Below are 24,841 nucleotides of genomic sequence, written 5' to 3'. Positions count from 1 at the left end.
TACAGAGACCCTGGAACTTTGTTTCCTTTTAGAATTTTGTTTGCATGGTAACCCTTTTCAAGTTCTATTGTGTTTTTAATAATCATTTTTATTATTTGCATAATACTGAATTAGGTAACAACTGGCTAGTCTGTTTTCCTTATTCACAATGTGCTTCCTAGTTTTTAACATCATAATGTAAAGATATATTTATGTACTATGCTTATTTTTGCTATTTTCAGTTATAGTATGAGGAGTGGTGCCTAGTAGTATATCAGTAGATTTGTAAAGTTTTGTCTGTTTTGTGTTGCCGACTTGCTTTTTAAAAGGCAGTGTATCTTTGGATCATTATGTAAATACCAGTTGTTTTTTTTAAAACCAATAAAAGGAGAAGATCATAGCCGTTCTGACAGATGTAAGGTGGTATCTCAGAGTCATTTTGATTTGCGTTTCTCTGATGACTAAGAATGTTGAGCATTTTCTTAAATGTCTTTCAGCCATTTGAGATTCTTTTTTTAAGAATTCTCTGTTTAGCTCTATAGCCCATTTTTTAAATTAGATTGTTCAGTATTTTGATGTCTAGTTTCTTGAATTCTGTATATACTTTGGAGATCAGTCCTCTGTCAGATGTGGGGTTGGTAAAGATCTTTTCCCATTCTGTAGGCTGTCTTTTTGTCTTATTGTCCATGTCTTTTGCCCTACTTCTCAGTTTCAAGAGGTCCCATTTATTTATTTATTTATTTATTTATTTATTTATTTATTTATTTATTTTTTGGTTTTTCGAGACAGGGTTTCTCTGTGTAGCTTTGCGCCTCTCCTGGAACTCACTTGGTAGCCTAGGCTGGCCTCGAACTCACAGAGATCCGCCTGGCTCTGCCTCCCGAGTGCTGGGATTAAAGGCGTGCGCCACCACTGCCCGGCGAGGTCCCATTTATTAATTGTTGCCCTCAGTGTCTGTGCTACTGGTGTTATATTTAGGAAGTGATCTCCTGTGCCCATGCATTCAAGAGTACTTCCTGCTTTCTCTTCTATCAAGTTCAGTGTAACTGGATTTATGTTGAGGTCTTTGATCCATTTGGACTTGAGGTTTGTGCACGGTGACAGATATGGATCTATTTGTAATCTTTTACATGTTGACATCCAGTTATGCCAGCACCATTTGTTGAAGATACTTTCTGTTTTCCATTGTATAGTTTGGCTTCTTTGTCAAAAATCAGGTGTTCATATGTGTGTGGATTAATGTCAGTGTCTTCAATTCGATTCCATTGGTCCATATGTCAGTTTTTATGCTGTTTTTATAACTATAGCTCTATAGTAGAGCTTGAGGTCAGGGATGGTGATGCCTCCAGAGGTTACTATATTATACAAGATTCTTTTAGCTATCCTGGGTTTTTTGTTTTTCCATATGAAGTTGAGTATTGTTCTTTCCAAGTCTATGAAGAATTGTGTTGGGATTTTGATGGGGATTGCATTGCATCTGTAGATTGCTTTTGGTAAGATTGCCATTTTTACTATGTTAATCCTACCTATCCATGGGAAATCTTTCCACTAAATATTAGCATCTTAGAGTCAACATTTGAAGCATCCTGTCATCCTAGTACAGACTTTCTCCTTTGTAAATTCATTTTCTATTTTTTTTTAAGACAGAGTTTCTCTGTGTAGCTTTGATTCTTTTCCTGGAACTTACTCTGTAGCCCAGGCTGGCCTCGAACTCACAGAGATCCACCTGCCTCTGCCTCCTGAATGCTGGGATTAAAGGTGTGCACCACCACTGCCTGGCTTCATTTTCTATTTATTTTTTATTTTTTTAATTTTTTAAAAAATTTTATTTTATAAGTTAATTTAATTTTACATATCAGTCACGGATTCCCTTGTTCTCCCGCCTCCCCCCCCATTTTCTATTTTTAACAAGGTAGTATATGCAATCATTTCACAGTTTTGATCAGCTGGGGACAGGGGCCTCTTGCCTCTCCTGGGCTTTTGAGAACGCCCAGCTCAGTGCTGTTTTAGAGGTGTGCTTTCTTATCATCAGTGGCCTGTCTGCTTTCCAGCTGGAGTGGGTCCCACTTCGTAGCTCTCGATAGATGTCCATTAGTGGAAGTTGAAGATTCAGCACTTTCCGTTTCTTGCCTTTCAAATATTGACATAATGATTTTTATCAATGTGGATGATAGAATATTATTATGACTTATGTTTTCCTCCTAACCAAACCTTATATTTATATTAGGATTTTCTCTTGTGCTGTACATTGCTGGGAACCAGCTCCATCCCTGTTTGCCTGTTTGGTTGTCTCCATGAATGGTTCTGATTTATCTCTAACATGTGGAGAGTTGTGGATTTCTTCATTGTACTTTCTACCATATCAGATAATCTCTAACATGTGGAGAGTTGTGGATTTCTTCATTGTACTTTCTACCATATCAGATAATCCCTGAGATGAGTTTTCATTCATTTTTTTTCCTTCAAAACTCTCATCTGGGAGCCTATATATCTGGCTTCTGTGTATTCAGGTTATTTTCATGGACTGTGGTTCAGGGGCTTATGGGGATCTCCCTGGAATTTCTGTTGTCCTTCTGAGTTTTGCTGCTTTGCTATCCTGAATGTCATATCATTCTTTTAAGTTTACATCCACATTTTGACAGATTTCTGGGGAAAGTGTGGAAAAGCAAGTTTTTCATATTTGGGTGGGAATTAACTTCTTGTCTTTTTAAGGCATGTGTCATTGACTTTTCAGGTTTGTGTCAGGACCGGTGCTGATCTGAATTCAAACTCGCTGTCAGTCGCTTCCCCCTTTATTCCACTCATCTTCGGGAGTTTAAAATTCCAATTAGTTCTGTACTTACTGTAGAACTTTTAGTTCTATTAGTTCAATATTCCTTAATTGTGTTTTTTCCATTCCATTAGTTATTTTTGCATGATTGTGATCAGAATAACGGACAGAAACAAGGGAGGAAAGATTTATTTTGGCTTATGGTTTTGGTCCATCATAGCAGGGTAGATATGGCAGTGGGAAGAGATGCATTTATGGCAATGTAAGCTCAAGGAGGGGCCTGTCTACATCATGATGGACCAGTATACAGAGAAATCGAGGTGAAACCTGGCTCTGGACTGTCACCATCAAGTGATGGTGACATTCTCTTTCCAGCTAGATTTGCCACCTACTGAAGCTTCCGTAAGTCCCCTCCTCACAGCACCACCAGATGCGGGATACAGTTCAGATCCAAACTGGAACACGTTCGTGTTGTCCTGAAGGTGTGCCCTCGGGAACAGAAAAGCCGTGTTCTGCAGTTTCCTGTGTTTGGGTTCCATATTACTGGCATGGGTTATTGCTTGTGGAGTTGTTTAGTTTTCTTTCTGTTTTTTGTTCCTCCTATTTTACCATCTCTGAGTTTTGCCAAATTTCTTCTGAGGAAGTTTGTTTATTTTATTTACTTCTCTTAGAATCTTTTGTGGAGGCTACAATATTTTTAAATTTCCAAGTGTTTAATTCAAATTTTTCTTGATTTGGTAACATACTGCTTCAGCTTGATTCTCCCCCCACCCCCATCCTGTACTTTTTAGCTGATGAAGTTTTCTTTGGTTCCTTGTGTTGTTTCTCTGGTGGTGGTGGTGGTGTGTGTGTGTGTGTGTGTGTGTGTGTGTGTGTGTGTGTGTGTGTGTTCCTGCATGTGCATGCGTACACACTTGGCTTTTGGCATATGGTAGGCTTTTTTTCTTAGGTATCTAGAGAATATAGACTCTTTAAATTAGAGATCCAGATCCCAGGAATGTGGGTGAGATGAGCATGTGCAGAAACTGTGTATTGGAGGTGGGGGACATCATGTCAGCTCTTCTCTATGATAATTGGTGTCACTAGGTCTGTGCCCATGCCTGGAGTCCTGGTTGCCCCCAGACAGGAGGAGGGTGAGCTCTCTCTGGACTGTTTGTGTGTGTGTGTGTGTGTGCGTGTGTGTGTGTGTGTGTGTGTTTGTTTGTGTGTGTGTGGCGTGGCGGGATTGCCTTATTCTTGCCCTTAAAGCCCTCATGCTTTAACTTTTTCAGTTAACTTTTTGCCTGACTATGAAGGGCAGAGAAGAGAAGACAAGGATTTAACTTTCTTAAAAATGAGTTTTCAATCAGTTTTCCTTCCTTTAGAGGTACTTCTCCTAATTTCTTTATGGCTACTTGATCCTCCCTCCCTTCCTTCCTTCCTTCCTTCCTTCCTTCCTTCCTTCCTTCCTTCCTCCCTCCCTCCCTCCCTCCCTCCCTCCCTCCCTCCCTTCCTTCCTTCCTTCCTTCCTTTAACTTTATTATTATTTGTCCTGCATTTTGGCTTTAAGAATTTTGCTGCATAATTATCTAGTTTGCCTCTTGCTTTGTGTGTTAGTAGTCTGATATGGAAATACAGGATGTAGACATGATAGCATAAAAGGGTGGATTGTTGAACCTACTTTTAAAGAGCGACTTGTTTAAAGTGTTTTACATTGGTATAGATCTTAGTTTATTGATACAAATTTAAAGTTAGTTTTGTTATACTGTATGTATATTTCTACTCTTGTTTAAAGTGCTATGTTTATGTAACTCATTTAAATTGTAATTGATAATTAAGGAATACAGATTAATAATTAGCCTTCTATGATAGTCAAACTTATAGTCATGTTAAGTTTTCTAGGTATACATAGATATAATTCATTTAAGGAGGTAATCTTCAAACACTTCAAACACCTACAGAATATGGCATTTAAAATGTTTTAAAAACTTAGACTTTCTGGACAGTGAGACACATCTGCTCCTAGCAGCACCAATTTATTTCAGAGAGAAATATGAGCATCGAAGACACTCCATATGGAGTTTATCTTCTTCCTCGCAAAAATAGCCATTTGGGCAAGAAACTGTTTTTGCCTGAACTGCTTGACAAAAATGTTGTATCAACTGGACATGCAGGACCCATAGAAAGGTGACACAGAACTTTGCAAGGCAAGATGGTTCTTCAGGTTCCTGCTTCACAGAAGAAACTGCTAGACATTCTACAGGACACAGAGGAAAAAAAAGTAACTGAGAGAGTAGGCCTGTGGGCTGAAGATAGATGCCCCAATGTTACAGAGGAACTTTGGATGACTGTCCAGGCAGGCAGCTGTCTCTGCCATTCTAGATTTTTGGAAGTTGATTACAATGCACTTCCTGTTTACTTAGGTAATATTATATCCTTCTGGGGTCTTTGATGTAGTTGAAGACTAGATAGTTATAATTTTCCTTGATTATGATAAAAGATAAATTAGATGTAAAACTCTAGACTCACAAATATAGGATAGAATATTTTCTTTAATTTTGCCAAATACAAATAGACTAAATATTGTAACTATAATTCTTGCTTGATAACTGTTTTCTTATATGCAGTTTTACTATGTTAAAGTTAAAACCTTCCTTTTTAATTAAACAGAAAAGGGGAAATGCTGTGGAATAATGCTTTTGTACACTGGTTTAATAAAATGCTGATTGGCCAGTAGCCAGGCAGGCAGTGTAGGCAGGATAAGTAGATAAGGAGAATTCTGGGAAGTGGAAGGCTGAGTCATGAGACACCAGCCTGCCGTCCAGGGAACAGCATGTAATGGCACACAGGTAAAGCCACGGAACACATGGCAACATATAGATGAACAGGAATGGGCTGAGTTTAAGTGTAAGAGCTAGTCAATAATAAGCCTGAGCTAATGGCTGAGCAGTTTTAATTAATATAAGCCTCTGTGTGTTTTCTTGGAGGACGTGAGTGGGAGAGATTTGTCCCGACCACCGGCCGGGACACAGGAACACTTTAAGCAACAGTAGTCTTCATAGGCTTATTGCATATTTTTATATTTATGTTCATCTCTGTACAAATTTAGTACATTGTTGAAGGATGCATTAGAAAGACTACATAGTCATTGTGCTTTGGCCCTGGGAACCAGTGGAGACTTTTGATTCCTGGTCAAAATGTTTTCCTACTTGCTGCAGACACTGTGAGATATTACATCTAAAACCAATAGAATTAATGTATTATGCTTTGTATAAACAGTAGTTTTAATTAAAGTTCTTCTAAAATAAATGATTATGTTTACATATATGTATTTAATAACATAGTTTTAATAAATAGAATATGTGACAATCTATTCTCATGAAGTTGCTTATTCATTTTTTAAACATTTTTAAATACTTGTAGATGGATAGGAATTTGCAAAAATGATATGTCCTGAGAGGTACTTTGTATACAGTTTATGCCAATGATGTCTTTATATGATCAGGTTACCGCTCAAATGAGGAAATTGGCATGGGTACAGTCTTCATTAGTTTTAAAAGACAAACTGAAATGTTATTTTAGCTCAGAGTCATGCAAATGTATGTGAAACTTACGTTACACCATTTTCTCTTCCAGCAATTTTTCCAGCTAGTCAAATTACGAAAGCTTGGACTCAGTGACAATGAAATTCAGCGGCTCCCCCCGGAAATAGCAAACTTCATGCAGCTAGTAGAGCTGGATGTGTCTCGAAATGGTAAGAAGACATCCCACGTGGATCATCCTCTTGTCTCTTTTGATGCTGGGGACATGATTAATAACAATGAGTCTATAAAGGTTATTGGAGATGCTTTTTCTGGTTATGGGAAAGCTATGTGCACTTTTTTGTGTGGAAATTAATGAGATTTAGATTTATGTTTTTGAGACATCTCACTTTGTAGCTCAGGCTGTTCTTGAATTTGCAAACCTCCAACTTGACCCTTCCTAAGTACTGGAATCCCAGGCCTTTCTCACATTGCTTGGCTAATAACATCTTAAATAGTTCAGTTAACTTCAGATATTTGCCAACACTTGTTACTTTTAAAAAGTGGCTTCAGTTTTCACCTCTCTTGGCTGGAGACCACATGACTTACTTCGCTCAGTTTGGTTTGGTTTGGTTTTGTGAGACAAAGTCTCACTTTGTAAACCTATCTGGCCTGGTACTCACTGTGTAGCCCAACTGGCCTTGAAGTTGTGGCAGCCCCCGTGCCTCAGCCTCCCAAGTACTAGGGCTACAGGTGACCATGACCAGCACTCACTCATTTTACTGAGCTTGGAATTGAGAGCTGGTGGTGAATGCTTGTTTGGATGCTGATATACAGAAGTCATGCCCCAGGGAAAGGTTGGTTTCTCCTGATTATGCCTTAGTGTGCTCTGCCCCAGCAGTCTGATGTACTGTGAGCTGTCTGTGTGCTGTACCCCACAGTCTGACTGACGGACTGTGAGCTGTTGTGTGCTCTACCCCACAGTCTGACTGACGTACTGTGAGCTGTCTGTGTGCTCTAGCCCACAGTCTGACTGACGGACTGTGAGCTGTTGTGTGCTCTAGCCCACAGTCTGACTGACGGACTGTGAGCTGTTGTGTGCTCTAGCCCACAGTCTGACTGATGGACTGTGAGCTGTTGTGTGCTCTACCCCACAGTCTGACGGACTGTGAGCTGTTGTGTGCTCTACCCCACAGTCTGACTGACGGACTGCGAGCTGTTGTGTGCTCTACCCCACAGTCTGACGTACTGTGAGCTGTCTGTGTGCTCTACCCCACAGTCTGACGGACTGTGAGCTGTTGTGTGCTGTACCCCACAGTCTGACGGACTGTGAGCTGTTGTGTGCTCTAGCCCACAGTCTGACTGATGGACTGTGAGCTGTTGTGTGCTCTAGCCCACAGTCTGACTGATGGACTGTGAGCTGTTGTGTGCTCTAGCCCACAGTCTGACTGACGGACTGTGAGCTGTTGTGTGCTCTACCCCACAGTCTGACTGACGGACTGTGAGCTGTTGTGTGCTCTAGCCCACAGTCTGACTGACGGACTGTGAGCTGTTGTGTGCTCTAGCCCACAGTCTGACTGACGGACTGTGAGCTGTTGTGTGCTCTAGCCCACAGTCTGACTGACGGACTGTGAGCTGTTGTGTGCTCTACCCCACAGTCTGACTGACGGACTGTGAGCTGTTGTGTGCTCTACCCCACAGTCTGACAGTATGTTGACAAAGCTGAGCATGCCTGAAGTCCGTGTAGGGGTGTGACATTCCCTGCCCTGGGGATGCTCACTTTGTCCCTTTGACATTTCTCATTCTCAGCCTTGCCCTCTGCAAGTGTTGGGGCCTTGTGAAGGTCCCAGCAGTTTTTCATGTTCCCTGAGACTGTCTGAGAAATCCTGAGGGCCTTAAACTGTCCTGGAAGAGCCCTGCCTCCATAAGTAACCTGCCTGAGAATGTGCTGTGTTGGGGGTGAGTCGGGGGAGGCAGGCACATGGCATGGGGGCACGAACCACCATCCCAGCACAGAGAGTGCGGCATGGAGCATGGGTGGGTTCAGGGATTTCTTGAAGGTTGTAAAAGCCTGCCAGGATGACACATCCAAACAAGGTCACTGTTGCTATAACTACCAGGAACAGGGTCTCAGGCCAGTTCCAGATGGGCAGATCTCAATGTGCTTCCTTTCCTTTCCCTTTGCCGTTTATTTACTATTAATTTTTGGCAGATAAAAACCACATCAGTATAAATTTCCAAGGCAACTGGAGTGGATAATAAAAGTCAGAAAGCCTCCAGCCTGAGAGGCAGTGCGAGAACCTAGCCTGTACACTTGAGGCATTGTGAGGATCTGAGGCCGTTGTCTGTGGTCTGTCTAGTCTCTCTGTTGCGCTAATTGGAGCTGCCTGCTGCAGACAGAAGCTGATTGTCTGAGTTCCCTGCCCAGCCTTTGGGTTGTAGAAGAGCTAAAACCAGGGCTGGCCGCTTCTCGGTAGGGCTTTCAATGGTGTCTTCAGTTCCTGAGTTTCTAAAACTCAGTGCTTTGACCATCGGGGACGAAGGCAAGGTGTTGGTACACACACCCATTGGATTGCTTCATGTTGAACTTGAACATGCAGTGATTACCTGAACGTTTTATTAAATTGGAGATTCTGAAGTAGTGGGTCTGGAGTGGGCCTTGAGATTGTGCCTTGGTTCCCAGGGGCTGCTAACCCTGCCAGTCCGCCAGACAGTAGCAGGATTTTAGAAGCTACCACTTAGACTTGCTGCAGACTTCCTTCAGAAGTTTCATGTGATAGTGAGCCTAACTTCTCTCTGCCGCAGACAACCCTGCACCTCTGTGTGTAGGGTGGGAAGTCTCCAAGATATGCCTGGTTCAGGACAATAAGCTCGAGCTGACGTAAGCTCACGTTTTCTTGGATTTTTCTTTCCTTGCTTAAATGAAAGATAAGAGAGTTTTATGTTTCTGTCTAAGAAAGTCTATATGTAAGGTTTTTCAAAGGACTGTTTCCTGGACCAAGGAGAACTGCCTAGACCCCCAAACCCTCACCTTTGTGACTTTGTTTTCTGATATTTCAGTCACAGAGTCAAGGGAGATATGGGCTTGTAGCGAAGAGTGAGCTCATGAGGCAAGGGCACTGCCTAGGGGTGTTCTAGGCAGTGAGGGCATGCTTTTTGGGGGCAGGGGTATGGAATAGAGGCTGCTCCCAGAATTACTGGCTGGGGACCTTAGGCCAGAGTCCTGGGTCTGTCATCAGTGCCGGATCTGCTTTGGATTGGCTCTTAAGTCTGCCGGGCTGTGTTCTGTGAAGGGATGGAATGAGGCGCTACTCTTTGTATGATGCATGTGAGCACCGAGGTACATGTTAAACATGCAGGAACCAAAAATATATTGAGAGAAAAAGATACTGCTTGTTTTCCTTGAATATAGATAAAGGACAACTGGAATACAGTATAAGGAATTGATATCTGGATGCGTTGTTAAAATCTTACATAAAACTTGCCAGGCTTATTACATACACTTCAGGTATGAGGCATTCACTGTGGTGCAGAGCCTGTAGCTCGACACTGGAACTTTATGTCTGTTTCCTGGGTCCGCCTGTTCGTAGCAGTCCTAGGGAAATGGCCTCTCATAAGAAAAGGTATTGACCCATAATGTGATCTACTATCCAAGGATCCGGGACAGACTTTCCTAACGCATCATGTTTCTGGCCCCAGTGTCAGTAGATTGAGTTTTATAGTTGATGCTGTAATTTGACTTACATCATTGAATCATGTCATTCTCCTTTCAATTTAGTTTTCCCCAAAGTGTAAGGCCTAGATCACTGGCCCTAGCTGAGGTCATTATTGGTAGAAATGAAAAACTCTAACACTTAATGTTAAATCATGGAGAGAACAATATCCATGTTCCAGTTTTATCCATGAGTTGCTGTGTATGAGATCTTATAAAACTGTATTTATATAATACGCATTTCTGATGTTGAAAGTGCTTTGTATTAGTTGTTTAAAACACTTTGCTTTTTTTGGAAAATAAATATTGAGATTAAAAGGGCAGTTTAAACGAGAAGTAAAGAACTCAGGGAGTATTGTAGTTGTGCAGGTGGGGTGGGGATGGCCAGGTGGAAGGGGTACTGGTTAGTTAGCATATCGATCCTGGCGTGTGACTGGCTAACTAGCAAAGACAAGTTAACAAGAACTTAGATGTAAGGTCTTTCCAGTATAAGTAAAAGCGCCATGGATGCTCTGCAGGGAGAGCAGAACTCATGTTCTCATCTCTTCTGGAGCTTGGGATTGGTTTAATGCTAGGGCAGTTTCTTCTGTCCAAGCAGGGAATGCCGAACAATGCCTGTGGTCTGCAGCTTTTGGCTTCTTGAGTGTAGCTTATAACCAGGCTTGAAACCCGCTGAAGTGACCTTGTGTTTGCTTCTGAGTCTGCTCCTGAGAAAAGGCCTCTTTGGGCAGCACAAACCTAGAGAATCCCTGTGCCCTCCTCCTCAGTTACACGGTATTTCTATTTGGTTCCTCTGTGATTAACTGTGTACAACCCCACCATAAAAGCTGCACAAGTCTGCGTTTACCCACGGCACACCTCAGACGTGCCGTAATGAAGCCATTGTTCTCGTTTCTCTGGCTGCCTGACTCGGGCCCAGGATTAACACCCTGCTTAGCGCATTGCACAGTGGCTGGACCTGGAGATTTTCCTCGCCTCTGTCACCATTAACCATGCACAAGGAAGCGCACAGCTGGACCCGCTTGGCTGATGCAGGGTGGCTAGACAACTCTCACATAGAGCTTGTCCCTTGCTTTACAAGTTCTGCTTCCTCACTTGAGCACTTTCCGCCTGAGTTTGTACCTTCTCGTGGGTTAATACAGAAAAAAGAGGGTTGCCTTCTACTCACTAAAGGCAGAGTACTACATACTTAGTTACTATTCTCTTGCTCTAAAGAGACACCATGACCAAGGCAACTTATAAAAGAAAGCATTTGATTGGGGGCTTGTGTAGTTTCAGAGGGTTAGTCCTGACGTCATGGTGGGGAGGCAGGCAGGCATGGTGCTGGAGCAGTAGCTGAGAGCTTGCATCCTGATCCACAGGCAGCAGGCTGGGCCTGCTATGGGCTTTTGAAACGCCCTAGTTCACCCCCAGTGACATACCTCCTCCAGCCAGGCCACACCTCCATCCTTCCTAAATAGTCTACCAGCTGAGAACCAGACATTCAAATATCAGCCTCTGGGGGCCATTCTTATTCAAACCACCACAGTACTTAACTCCAGATTATAGTGATGATTTTTTAAGTGACAGTAGAACGGAATTGGGCTATTGTGATTAGGAAAATTATATTCCAGGGCCAGAGAGATGGCTTAGAGATTAAACCACAAGTCCCTTTTGATGAGCATGTTTATACTTTATGTTTCTTGCCGGTCCTCAGTCTTTTTTGTCCCTGTCTAGAAGGATCTCCCTAGGGTATCTAACTTGCCCATACTATACCAGAACATAGGAATGGAAAAGTAGACTTCTAACGTGGCTCCTGCCCTGTTATCAACAAAATTGTACTGAATAATAGAATATTTATATAGCATCCTCTTTTTCTTTCTTAAAACTAGCATGTTCATAATAACTGAAAACAACACCTGAGTATATGGATTTTTTTTTTTTTTTTTTTTTTTTTTTTTTTTTGGTTTTTCGAGACAGGGTTTCTCTGTGTAGCTTTGCGCCTTTCCTGGAACTCACTTGGTAGTCGAGGCTGGCCTCGAACTCACAGAGATCCGCCTGGCTCTGCCTCCCGAGTGCTGGGATTAAAGGCGTGCGCCACCACCGCCCGGCTGAGTATATGGATTTTAGGACAAGTTCTTTATTTAGTTACAGGTTCTTGAAAAAGTTTCTCCATTTTTCAGTGGCATTTTATGTTCCTTCCTCTGCCCTCCCCATGAGTGCTCCCCAGTCTTTACATGCTAAGTTGCTCATTGATTCCACCCCCCCCCCCCCCAAATGGTGGGTTTATATCCAGTGGCTGATGCAGAAAGCAAAACTGACCACAGTGCTTTCTCCTGGGACCAGATCAGATCAGATCACATCGGGTGGTGGGCTCTGATGCCATTCGGGAGATGCTGTGAGTATTGGCACTGCTGCTTACAGCCCTGAGGGTAGCGGGGGGTGGGGCGCAGTACCCACACAGCTTGCTTCATTTTGATTTTGAGGTCATCCACCTTGTCATGTGGCTCTGGCTTGAGGCAAGTGGTGCCGAGCCTTGGCGCAGTTGAGTGCTGGATGGTACCTCTTTATGGATGGTCCAAGCCACACAGGCCCTCACCGTTGTATAGCATGTCAAGCTAGGAAAGACAGCTTTGGGAAAGGGACAGAGAACCTTAGAGGGAAAGTCTGGGAATGAGAAGCATCACTAAGAACTGTGACTTGGTGGTTATGTGTAGTGACGGTTTGATGCTAAGTTACTGGTGTGAGTCCTGAATAAGCTTTCAGTCCAGTTGACCTATCTGCTTAAAGCCCGTAGTGAAAGTGACTATGGATTCCTTCGGAAGAACAAAACCGCCTTAGATTATGATGCATTAAAATGCTTTTAGTTAACTGTAGTTCTCGTTTTTGTGTATGTTTCTATGTGTTTGTATAGGCTGTGTGCATGCGTGTGCGCCTGCATGAAGTGTGTGCATGTGAGAGGTTGATGGCGCTCTCTTCCTCAGTTGCTCTCTATCCTGTTTTCTGTGTAGGTCTCACTGATCTGGCACTCACTAATTAAGCTGTACTGACTGGATTTTTTTTTTTTTTAAGATTTTTCTTGGCTCTGCTTCCCCAGCACTAGGGTTATAAAGGGTGTGTTTCTGCACCTGGCCTTCCTTTTGTAGCACAGGTGCTGAGATTTGAATGCACCACTTTATGTTTGTGTGGCAGGGACTTTTCTGATGGGGTCATCTCTTTACCCCCTTAATTGTTTTTGCTTTTGTTGAGTATCGAGTATAAGGTTTTATGTTAAGGTTGTCTGTCACTTAAAGAGGGAAATCCACAAGTATTACAGATAAAGAACTACACATAAATGGCTGTTATAATATTACCCATTGACAATTTTAATTCTCATGTAGTCATGGGAATAGTACGAAATAAGAGGTAAAAGTACACAGATAATTGATTTCTGGGTTACAAGGAACTGTGCCAGGTGAAGTAACAAGCTCTCTGTAGTCAGTGTAGACTGTGACTTAAAAAGTCTTGGTGTTTCATCAAAACGGGGCCATTGTACTACTGCTTGAGTTTACAGTGTGGTGTGAGAAGGTGTGGGGGTTGGAGGTGAGGGCTTCTGCTGCACACAGCTTGTGCTGTCCCGTTGCCATCCAGGGTCTCCAAGGTCCTCATGGGAGGCACGTATGGGCTGTTGGGCTGAAAGGAGCTGGGAAAAGCCAGATAGCTAGAACAAGAAGAGGAAGGCCTGGCTACTGGTTAAGCACGAGATCATCTGCAAACCTGGTATTGAGCAGATGTTGACGTAGTATCATTTTGTGCTGGAGAAAGAGCACCAGTAAGAGCAGGAGAGAGGGAAGTATGTGGAGATCAACTCATACTATAGTCATGGAGCACTCAGAAGTCCATGGTCTGCTCCCTCAGGAAACTAGAGTTCCAGGAAAAGTAGTGATGAAATTCCTGTCTGATTGTGAATTGGGGAGTGATTTGACTTTATCTAGTATGTCTTTTTAATGTTTCTCTCACCTGGAAACATCCTCATGCACACACCCAGAAATAATGTTTAATTTGGCACACTGTGCTGCAGTCAAGCTAATTCGTAAACTTAATCACACCCAGTAAACACTTACGCACACAGTCACGTATACACGATCCCGAGGTCATGTTACTGCCTTACAGCAGTGAGCCCCACGCTTGTAGGAACTACTGATGCACCCCAGACCAGAGCATGCTTGCTTTCTTTCCCACATCTGCAGAAAGCACATACACCCAGGAACCGGTCAAGATCATTGGTGGCCACTGATACGTCAGTAGACAGCATAAAACCTGTGCTAATGTGTGTGATTTCTAACTTGAAATTTGAAACTTACTTTAGAATAGAGTTTAAAAGTTGGACTTTTACTTTGTGGGGGAGGGATCCTTGAAGCACTTGCTTTAGGGCGACACAAGGTCATTAAAGGATTTGGAGTCAGATTGCCACTTAACAGGTTGCTTTGACCTCGCCGGGTCCTAGTTGGCTTCATCTGTAAAGTGGACTTTAGACATGTGGATTTATGAAGAGGCTGTACGCAGCGCTTAGAGCAACGCCGTGCATGGAGGATTGTAGCAGCGGGTGCTGCAGTTCATCCTACGCTCTTTCCTTTTGGACATGAAAGTCTGAGTTAGGACTGAGGGTCACAGTGCAGGAGTAGGGTGAGGACCCAGCAGAGATGCAGCTGAAGGAGGTGTGACCAATGCCCTGTACTGTCACATGTTAGTCCTGTGACTTGTGGGTACCATTGTTTCAGGATGGGTAAGGAAACTGAGGTTTGAAAATGTTGTGAAGTGCCCCAAATCACTCGTCACTAGTGGTGGAACCGAAATCAGGCGCCATGGAGGAGTGGCACTTGTCATTGTTTTTTGAGAATATTGAAGATAATAAAGCCAAGACTGATAATTTGGTCCATTTTTTAGAGAAGCGAGCCTGTCAGTATATGGACTGACTGCCTCTGAGTTTGAAGATGGAAACAGGAAAGGGTTATCCGGAAGGTAGTTTCTTAGTTTATTCGCACCTCTGTAACACATTGCCCTAGACTGAGTAAATCTGTAATTTACAAACAACTGAAGTTTATTGTTTGTAATTCAGAGGCTGGGAAGTTCTGGACCAAAGTAGATGTGGTGTCTGGTGGGGATGGCTGCTGTCTGATTTGAGGATGGCATCTCGATGCTGTGTTCCTTGGTGGCAGAAGGGACAGGGGAACTGGCTGTAGCTTCTTTTGTAAGGGAGTGAACTCTGTCCATAACTTTTCACTTCCTAAAGGCTCTGCTTAATTCAGTCACATTGTCTAGTAGGATCCATACAGGGATGCCAAGTAGAAGACATGTCGTCTGTGACCATCTTATGGCCAATAATAGCTATCATCATCTAGTGAGGAAAGACGACATGATACTTCTGAGGTGGGTGTTGTGTTCTCTTGGCCAGACATGATGGGTGTATTTCTATGAGCAGAGATCCAAGAAGAGAACTCAGAACCTACATGGTGTGTGCCTTTAAAGGAAAAAACAGGGATTAGACAGCAGTGGCTGTCCCTTGGAAGCAGGTGTGGCTTTCCTCTTTGACTCGGTGCAGCTCTGGTTGCTGCTGACTAGCTCATCCATGCTCTTTCCCAAGGATGTGGCTGCTCACTGAGCACTGTGGGGAGTTGAGATTCCTGACGGAGATGCTGAGAAGGGTGGCGAGTGGTCAGGGTACCATCAGTACTCGGTACTCAGAGCGCTCGCTTGGTTGCATGTAGGTTTTTTTTCCTGGGCTCTGAGCTTGTTACCACAAGCTTCTGTACAAAGCTCTGCTCCAAGCAGACTGAGTTTTCCTCCCTGAAGTTTTCTTTGTAACCCAGAGAAACAGTCCGCAGGTTTCCTTTTTTCTTACCCTGAAAGGAACAAGAGAAGCATAAGAAGGTCACAGCAGCGGATTGTGAGGATCACCATTGTTTTGGTTTCGGATTTTTAGGCTATTAACGAGAATAGCGATAGACATAAAGATCCAGTTCTGTAAACAGGAGGAGAACTGTGTACATCTTCCTGGTTGACAGATTTACTGGCATTTATTGCATACCAATATGAGGTGGAGTCCTTCATATGCATTTTCTCATTCAGTCCTTAAACCAGCTCCCTGGCACCAGCTCGCGTCTTCTCTGCAGAGATGCCAAAGTCAAACCCAGGTTGAAAGCCGCCTTGAGTTGTGTGAGTTAGGAGCAGAGCTGGTAGGTGTTTTAGTTCTAAAGTTACAATTCTGTTTCCATCGGTATAAAAACTTACATCCCTTTATCCAGAAATAATGATCACTAATGTTTTTGGTATTTTCCTTTTTATTTCTTGTTTCACAAAAATAGGCATCATTCATCAATAGCTACTTCTGTATTGCTTTTATTTACTTAATGTGGGTTGTGAGCATTTCTGGTGCCGTCATTGGGACTTACTGAAAGTCGTGTAACTCGGCCATTTTTGTCTTTCTGGAGGAAATGTGAACAGACCTGTAGGTTTGACATCAGTGGGGAAGCTTTAGATGCAGCGGTAAGGCTGGTGTGGTGAGGCTGACCCACAGGAGAGGGCGCTTTCCAGAAGAGCATAATGTAAAAGCCAACCAGACTGAGTGGACAGAGATGAGTGAGCAGGCTAGTCTGCTGGTCTCAGATCCCACCCGTGCTGAAACCCATCCGGGAGCCACACTCACCCCATGGCCATGAAGTCACAGAGGCACATGGGGACATGTGGCAGGAACAGACCAGGGACAAATGTGTGACCTTCTAAAGGGCTGTGAAGCAACTGGTTCTCTAGTTACACACTGTATTGTTTGTAGAGTGCTTGTTGAAAAGGCCATGCACACTAGTTGATAGCCTGAAGTATTTAATTTTGCTTTCAGCCTTCATGTCCTGGTGTTGCCAAGCCTTAAGGACCATGCCTTCCAGTCGTCAAGCTGAGGGTGGCTGGGTGAAGAAGAACAGTCAGATCTGAGCCGATTAATTTAGTCACACAGGCAAGACGGAGGACAGCTTCCTGGGAATGACGACAGTTAGGCTCCGGGGAGTAGGTGTTGATGGAGACCAAGGAGTATTCCCATCTGTGCGCCTGAAACAGTGATTAGATTTGGATTAGAAGGTTAGAGGTTCTATGAAAATTTGGGGGAAATAGAATGTATTGTTGGAGCCAGTGAAAGATTACGCTAGGAAGGAAGATGGCCACAGGGTCGGAAAGGCTGGGGCCAGTGGCCGTCCTCCTGAAAGCTGTCGGCAGCCGTGAAGCGGGGCGGTAGAGGAGTGGCGTGCATGTCAATCTCCCTGGACCTGGCAGGGGCCTTGAAGTTGTTTAAGGACAGCCTGGATGCAGGAGGATAAGCATCTGTGAGGGAAACCAGACCAAGTGGACCCGCCCTGAGGGCAGTTAGCGGCACACTTGCAGGATGGGGTGGTGCTGTGGGGGCAAATGGCAGCTGATGCCTGGGATAACCTCCTATGTATCACCCTGAGAGACAGGAGACAGTGACGCGTGAATCTCATTTGTGGGCATGTGAGAGTGAGATGTCTTTGTCAGTAGAGATGTTCCATGGTAGCTAAGTGTGAGGGTCCGAGATTTAAAGGACATTGTTGGGAAGAGATGAAGGACTGAGAGTCATCCATCTTTGTTGAGGTCTTAAGCTCCAGTATGGGGTGTGTTGAGGGGGAGGAGTGGGAGGAGGGAATGGAGGGGGATCTGTGGTTGGTATGTACGCTGAATAAAAGAATTTCTTAATAAAGAGAAAAAAAGCTCCAGTATGAATGAAACCACTCTGGGGGAGGAGCTGCAGGCGTTGGAAGGCAGAAGAGCTGGAGGAACATCCTCGTCAAAGAGAAAGAAGTCGGAGGGAGGCCCTTGGGAGCTCTGGGAAGATCTCAGTGGAGGACTGGCCAGCAGTGCAGACTGGTGGTGTCGGAAAGGTCAGGCAGGAACCTTAGTTCATACACCGGGATGCAACGTCGAGACACAGCCGACACTGACAGATTAGGCTGGTGTCTGTTGTCGTGGATGAATCTGTCCTGCACAGCCTGTGGGAGGACCGAACCTTGGGTTGCCCCGTCATTAAAGGGCTGCCGAACAGCAGCCCAGAAATGGAAGCAGGCAGGAAGGAGTAAAGAAAGGGGAGCTCAGGGAGCTAGCCTGGGCACCCCAGGCAGGGCTCAGGATGAAGTGGGAGGGAATGGTCAGAGAGTGGGCATTGACCTTTCCATTGTGTTCGGCCCTTGGGAGGTCGTCTGTGACAGCAAAAGGAAGCAGTGAGGACGCATAGTGCTGTAATATTTTTTCACGGTTTGGAGAGATCAGAGGAAAACTTGAGGCACGCTGGCAGGCTCGGTTTCCTAGAGGAAACAGCAGTGATTGCTGTCTGCTGTGGGTCGGTCGGTCGGCCTGTGATGAGGGATGGCGATGCTGATGATGGTGGAGTGTGTCTTGGGCAGCTGCTGCTGACTTAACTGAGGGAGGGATTTCCTAACACCCTGCTTGTATCCTGCATGTGCTTGGACACGGTGTGATGTGAGAGTGAGTTGTGAATGCATGGCTGTTGTTGCAGTGAGGTAGATCCAGTCGGAAAAGTGTGTCTAACCAGCCAGCCAGTGTTGTCTTTCTGCACTTGAACACTGGCTGTGGATGGGACCCCAATCCCAAGTGAGCTGTGATCGTCTTAGGCTTGTTAGTCCATGTTAGGGCTCGAGCATCCCAGGAAGGTGTTCCCTTCTGAGCCCTTTAATTGCATTCATCATATAGTGCTTGTCGGTTCATTTCATCTGGGGATTTCTTTTTCCTTTCAGAATTAGAAAAGCAATGTGGTTATTATAAAATGCCAATGGAGGAAACTTCCTCCTTTGTGGCTAAGGTTGTTTGTTAGGTATCCCGCTCTACTGGTTAATTTTACTTACTATTTTTTCTGGGGACAGTATTCTCCTAATATTTCTCAAGCTGGCCTTGACTCTTGGATTCAAGAAGTTCTCTTCTCCAAGTCTTCCAAATAGCGGTGGCCACAGGTGTATGCATGCACCACGCCTGGCTTCATTTGACTCATTGATAACTCTCTTGACTGCTGAGATCATAGTGGGCAAATCTTGTGCCTTCTTAATTGCTGCCACATGGCCCAGCATAAATGTCAATTCCCAGTCTGGATGAATGGCCAGACAGGCAAAGGGGGTTTGGGTAATCGTCTGAGCTTGGCCATTTGTGCCATTGTTTCCTAGAGAGAATCAGAGCAGAGAGCATCGTGTGTGTTGGGTTTGTGCTGTAGGCCTGCTTGTTATATAGATGGTGCTGGGAAGCGAGGGAGACCTATTGACTTAAAGCAGCCTATACTAGATAAGTTATAGAAAGGGTTAATCTACTCAGAAATTGGTGGGTGAATGGTAGAGAACAGGTTAAAGCTGGATGATCACACATCCCTGATATTTACAGTACATTCTAAGTTATTATAAAGGGGCTGAGATGTCTGCATTAAGTGCGGAGAGCCTAGAACCTCACGGCTTCTCTGCATGTCTGGCACCAATTGTGGTCACGTGTAGCAGAGGAAGAGTCCTGACCAGAAGTGGACATGATATCATGTGTTCTCAGAGAGGTGTATGCCGCCTTGGCTAGTCATGCTTGTAGATTTGAAAGGGTAGACAGAGAAAAACACTTCCAAGGGCAGTGGCTCAGAATTCCCCCACTGCATCAGACCAGAGAGAACACTGTTTTTCAAGGGTGGTGAAGGCAGCTAGGATTCTTTCTAGAAGTTTTAGGTTTGTATTGCGGTCTGTCTTCCTTCACTCGGAGCAGTTGTTTCTGCAGATGTGCTCTGAGACCACCTACATAGAATCCTTGCTAAAATTCCATAGTTCCATCTCGGCCAAGTCAGAATTTCTGAAGCCAGATACCCAAGTTTGTATTTAAAATCCATGAACCTTAAATTTAAACTAGGCGTCAGTCACTAGAACCTGGATGGTTCTCGATTGGGTCCAGATGGTAGGTAGTGTTTAGGCCAAAAGGATGCTACAATCTGACCTTCATCTGGTCTTCATCTAAATCCGCAATAGTTTACATATGGATAGATTAAGTATTCCTAATTTGAAAATCTGAAATTTGAAATACTCCAAAATCTGAAACATTGAGTGCCCAAGTGAATTTTGGCTGTAGGGTTTTCAACAGGTGTGCTGGCTAATTTTATGTTAGGGAACCTTAACTGAGAAAATGCTTCCACCAGACAAACCCATAGCATGTTTTCTTGATGGTAACTGAAGTGGGAGGGCCCAGTTCACTGTGGGCGGTACCAGCCGTGGGCAGGTAGACCTGAGTAAGATTCAGCCTGGAGAGCAGCGCTCCTCCATGGCCTCTGCTGTAGTTACTACCTCCAGATTCCTGCCTTGACTTCCCTTCATGATGGGAACTAAGATGGCTTCCTTTCATAAACTAAGACGACATGAGCCCTTCCTTTCCCAAGTTGCTTTTGGTCACAGTGTTTTATGACAGCAGCAGAAAGTCACAAGGCACCTGGCAATTTCCATATGCAAGTGTCCTAAAATTAAAAAAATCTGAAATACTTTTGGTTTTAGACATTTCAGACAAGAGATGGTCAATTTGTGCAGAACGTTGTTTTGCCCAGTTCAAAAATCAAATGTCTGTTACAGTGGTTTGATTTCCATTTAGCAGAAGCAAGCAATTCCCCTCCCCCTCCCCTTTCACCAGACATTGGGATGGTGATACCGTGGGGATTGTTTTAAGGGCATGGAAGTTGAGCCAGCACCTTCAGGGTGAGGTTTAGCCGAAACACACTACATAGTGTGTGTGTGTTCTGATCCTTCGCCTTGGATTTTTTGTAAATTACACAGAAAGCACTAGTTTTACAAAGTGTATTTTGTAACATTCATCCAGTGCCGAGAGAGAGAGAGAGAGAGAGAGAGAGAGAGAGAGAGAGAGAGAGAGAGAGAGAGAGAGAGAGAGTGTTATATGATGGATGCATGAATAGACAGTGCCGGTTTCAGTGGGTGAGTTCTGTTGTGTCTTTTGAGGAAGTTAAACACCCTTATGAGTATCTTTTCATCTGTCACTTGACAACTTATAATTTGAAAGTTTTTTGCAGTACTCCTTTGAGTAATGTAAACATGTTTTGAATTTCTTTTGAGAGCCTTTTTTGTTCTCCATTTTCTTCCTTATCTTTTAAGGGTTACTTTAGAAAAAAAAAAGAGAGTTTGTATTGGAAGTAGAGAGCTTTTTTAAAAAATAAGTTTTAGGGCTGGAAAGTTGGCTCCATGGTTAAGAATGGACTGCTCTTGCAGAGGACCTGGGTTCCAGTCTCAGTATCCATGTTGGGCAGCTCACACCCACCTGCAACTTGAGCTCCGAGGGAGCTGATGCCTCTGAGGAAGAGGTTGTATGAGATCCACACAGATTCTCCCCACCATCTCCAGTCTCCATCCACCATTCCTGTCCTCACCCCTAATCACCTACAGGACAGCTTTCTTGCCCACATTGGTCATACTCCATCCCAGGCAGTCTAACCAAGCCTTCGGCACAGATTTTTGGAGTTGAATCCATCAGGGTAGGAGGAAATCCCTTTGCTGTGGAGGTGAAATTGTGCATGGGAGTAACTGTGAGGTACCATGCAGAAATGCCCCACTCCTCGATCAGTGTGATCTGAGTCTAGCTGTGTATTGGGTTCAATGAGGCAGGTGTGGTTTGGTTTGGTTTGCTTGCTTGTTTGAGGCAGTGCCCAGGCCTCCCCTAGACTGCCTTTATGAATTCTTGGGTGATGGTGGCCCCAGGGGTTCTGATAGGCCCAGGCTGAGAACCACTAAAGGTAAATGCCCTATTGTTTTTAAAAGGTATCTATAAAACCCCCATTTATTTCCAGATGTCCCAGTATTTTTCAGAGGCGTCTGTAAGACCACCCTCCCCATTATTTCATCTTCCCTCCTGCAGGGTCTTACTCTGTAGTTCAAGCTGTCTGTTTAGTCTGTGTCTGAAGATTGAAAACCCCTCGCTTCGAGGATACTCAGTGGTTATAGTACTGTATAGGGATGTGCTTTGGAAAAGCCCAGTGAAATAGTAGAGAACCGGTGTCCTGGCTGGTTTATCTGGGAATGGCTCCTCTGTGCATGTGTACAGAGCTGTGTTCGCTCTTGGCCCTGCACTCTTACCTACTCTGTGTGTATTATCCAAAGAGTGACTCATCTGGTCTGTGATTGAGTCCCAGCTGACAGTATATATAGTGGTGTGGCAGGCAAACACGGCTTAGCAGGGCGTGGCCTGACTGGAAGGGCAAGAGATGCTTTTAAAAGAGAGCATGAAAGCTGGCAGCGTCAGAGGAGTGGGCACTGCAGGGGTGTGGGGAGTGGGCACTGTAGGGGTGTGGGCACTGCAGGGATGTGGGCACTGCAGGGGTGTGGAGAGTGGGCACTGCAGGTGTGGGGTATGGGCACTGCAAGGGTGTGGGCACTGCAGGGATGTGGGCACTGCAGGGGTGTGGAGAGTGGGCACTGCAGGGGTGTGGGGAGTGGGTACTGTAGGAGTGCTGTCAGGAGAAAAAGGTTTCGTGGTCTAAGGATGAGGGAGAAGTTGGGGTAGGGGTGTGGAGTTAAACTTTCTTGGTCAAAATATATATCCACTAGAATTCTTTAGGTAATTTGATGTATAAGTATCAGTGACTATATCTAGCCATATTAAATCAAAATAATTTCAAAGAGCTGTAATTTTGGATGAAAAGGGAAGATTCCGATGAATAAAAAGTATTTCATTTTTGATATTTAGTGATATTTTCTTGAAGTATAAATAACTTTTAATTAAAATTATATATGAATATGTATTTAAACACAACTGGTTTTAGAAAGAAGTAGAATGAATGCCAAATGGCTATATTTCTTTCCTTTCTGTTATTTTGTATGAAACCTCGTATTTAATATTGTCTTTATGAAACAAGACCTTGTACCTCCAGACATGTTTAAGCCAACTCTGCGGGGAAGGAAAAGCTGGGCTGGCACAGGTACTCTGGTAGCTGTTGCTGGAGTTCTTAGTTGGAACTCTTTTGGGGACAGGGTACCATGCATCCTAGGCTGGCCTTGAATTCACCACATAGCCGATGCTGACCTTGGGCTCCTGAATTTCCTGACCCAGTCTCTCCAGTGCTGAGATGACAGGGGTGTGCCACCACACCTAGCAGGGACTTTTAACACGACTTGTACAAGTCTTCTGCAAAGTGACGTTTATAAAGGGTCCTTGTCTGTCTTGCCTTCTCGGCTGTGCCCCGTGAGGCCCAGGCCCGTCAGCCTCCTGGTGCACAAAAGTGGATGCCCAGAACTGGGGCTTTGTGGACAAGGCCGACTGCCTCCCGGGTGTCTGAAGTGCTCGGGATAATATGATAAATGGAAACATTTGAAGAAATTCTGCTTTTGGTTTTCCCCTCTCATTAGCAGAGGAACAGCTGTGACAGCAAAAAGGGACCCGGGAGAGCGCAGTCATATTTAGTCTTGTTTGACAGCCCCGGATATTTTTAAACAGGCTTGAGTCAGACAGCCTGCAGCACAACATTCAAGCTGTCTTAATCAGCCAGCCTGTTTGGCACACAAGGACCTTGTTTTATTCTAGTAGTAAATACTTCTAAATGAATCAAGACCGTGTACTGACTGTCCCCAAAGTCACAGTGTTGAGTATGTCACCGCAGCCTGTCAGCACCTCCTGCACATGCTTGTTCTGTTCACTGTGGGCTGTTGTGGTCGTGGTGGAGTTTGAAGTCTGTCTTTGGCCGAGGCCTGATTCACGGTTTCTGCACAATAGGACCCCACATTCGGTGCCAGCATGGCCCCCTCTCCCTTCCTCCTTCCACTTGGGTTGCCAAGTAGACACATTGCCCACTTTCTGCTCAGAAGTGCTTCATATTGTGACAGCTCGTTTCCTTCAGATGGTGGGATAGTATCATTCCACTCACTTGTGTCTCGGGGGTTCTCATCCCAGGAGGCCATTCTCCATCCATAGAATTCTCATGATCCTTTCCTTCTGCTCCCCCAGGCCTTCTGTATTCACGTTCTTCTTCTGTTTCTCACATAGGTAGGTTCTGATGCTCATGCCCTCTGCCCACACTACCTGGCTGCATTCTTGTTGCCTTCTGAGACAGGGCTTCCATCTGCTGCTTGGAGTTTTCAATTAAAAAAAAAAAAATTCAAACACACTGAAGTGACTTTTCCCTGGACCTTAGTACCTTCCTCAAACAAAAACCCCTTTCTGTCTTTCTGGTTGCCAGGCTTGTTAGAAGCACGGTCTCGTCCAGACTCTCAGACTTGGAGATTCAGTGCAGCCGTGAAGTTTTTTTTTTTAAACACTAATTTAATTTCTGTAGACCACAACGATGTGTCTGTCGCTGTGAACCAGAAAAAACTGGAGACAAAAGCTTAGGTCTAGAATTCCTGTCGAAGGTTCCTCTTCCCTAGGCACTGTCAGACACTGCACTGGAGATGGATGGGTGGCGGTGCACCAGGGTGGGAGGTGACTGAGGGATCTGGTATGGGTGAGGGGCGTGGTCGGGGTGTGACAGTGGTGGGAACCGGCCATGGCAGGACAAAACAGACAGATGCTTTTTCTTGTTCATCTCACCACATGCTTTCCTTTCGGTGACTTGTTGATGTGGACCAAGGAGCAATAGGAAGCAGAGGTGAAGAGGAAGTCCACAGGGGACAAGCAGAACGGAGCAGCAGCCAGGAACTCCCTGCCTCCTGCTGAAAGACAGCTTGGCACGTAGTCTTGGGAACTGGACAACACGGTGTGTAGAACTCAGCAAAGCTGTTGGAATCGGAAGGTTTACATGCGCTGTAGACCAGTGAGCTGGTGTGAAAGCCAAGGTAGTCAGAGGTGCCAAGAATCTGAAAGACGTAGCACCACGCAGGGACTGTGAGGACAAGTGGCAGG

The 24,841-nt window shown here is 44.6% G+C and overlaps 1 protein-coding gene across 1 annotated transcript in view; it reads left to right on the top strand.

Annotated features, from left to right (window-relative positions):
* The window catches only part of Lrrc1 (leucine rich repeat containing 1), a 119,517-nt gene that overhangs the window by 42,961 nt on the left and 51,715 nt on the right, over positions 1 to 24,841 (top strand). The window contains exon 2 of the mRNA XM_052714925.1: positions 6,365 to 6,482. Coding sequence (XP_052570885.1) covers positions 6,365 to 6,482 — 118 coding nt within the window. The remainder of the gene's footprint in view (positions 1 to 6,364; positions 6,483 to 24,841) is intronic.

This window comes from Peromyscus californicus, unplaced genomic scaffold (genome assembly GCF_007827085.1).
Source record: "Peromyscus californicus insignis strain IS unplaced genomic scaffold, ASM782708v3 Scaffold_11__1_contigs__length_118956290, whole genome shotgun sequence".
Lineage (NCBI taxonomy): Eukaryota > Metazoa > Chordata > Mammalia > Rodentia > Cricetidae > Peromyscus > Peromyscus californicus.
Note: the sequence above shows the minus strand (reverse complement) of the source record. Positions and strands in the feature narration are given on the sequence as shown.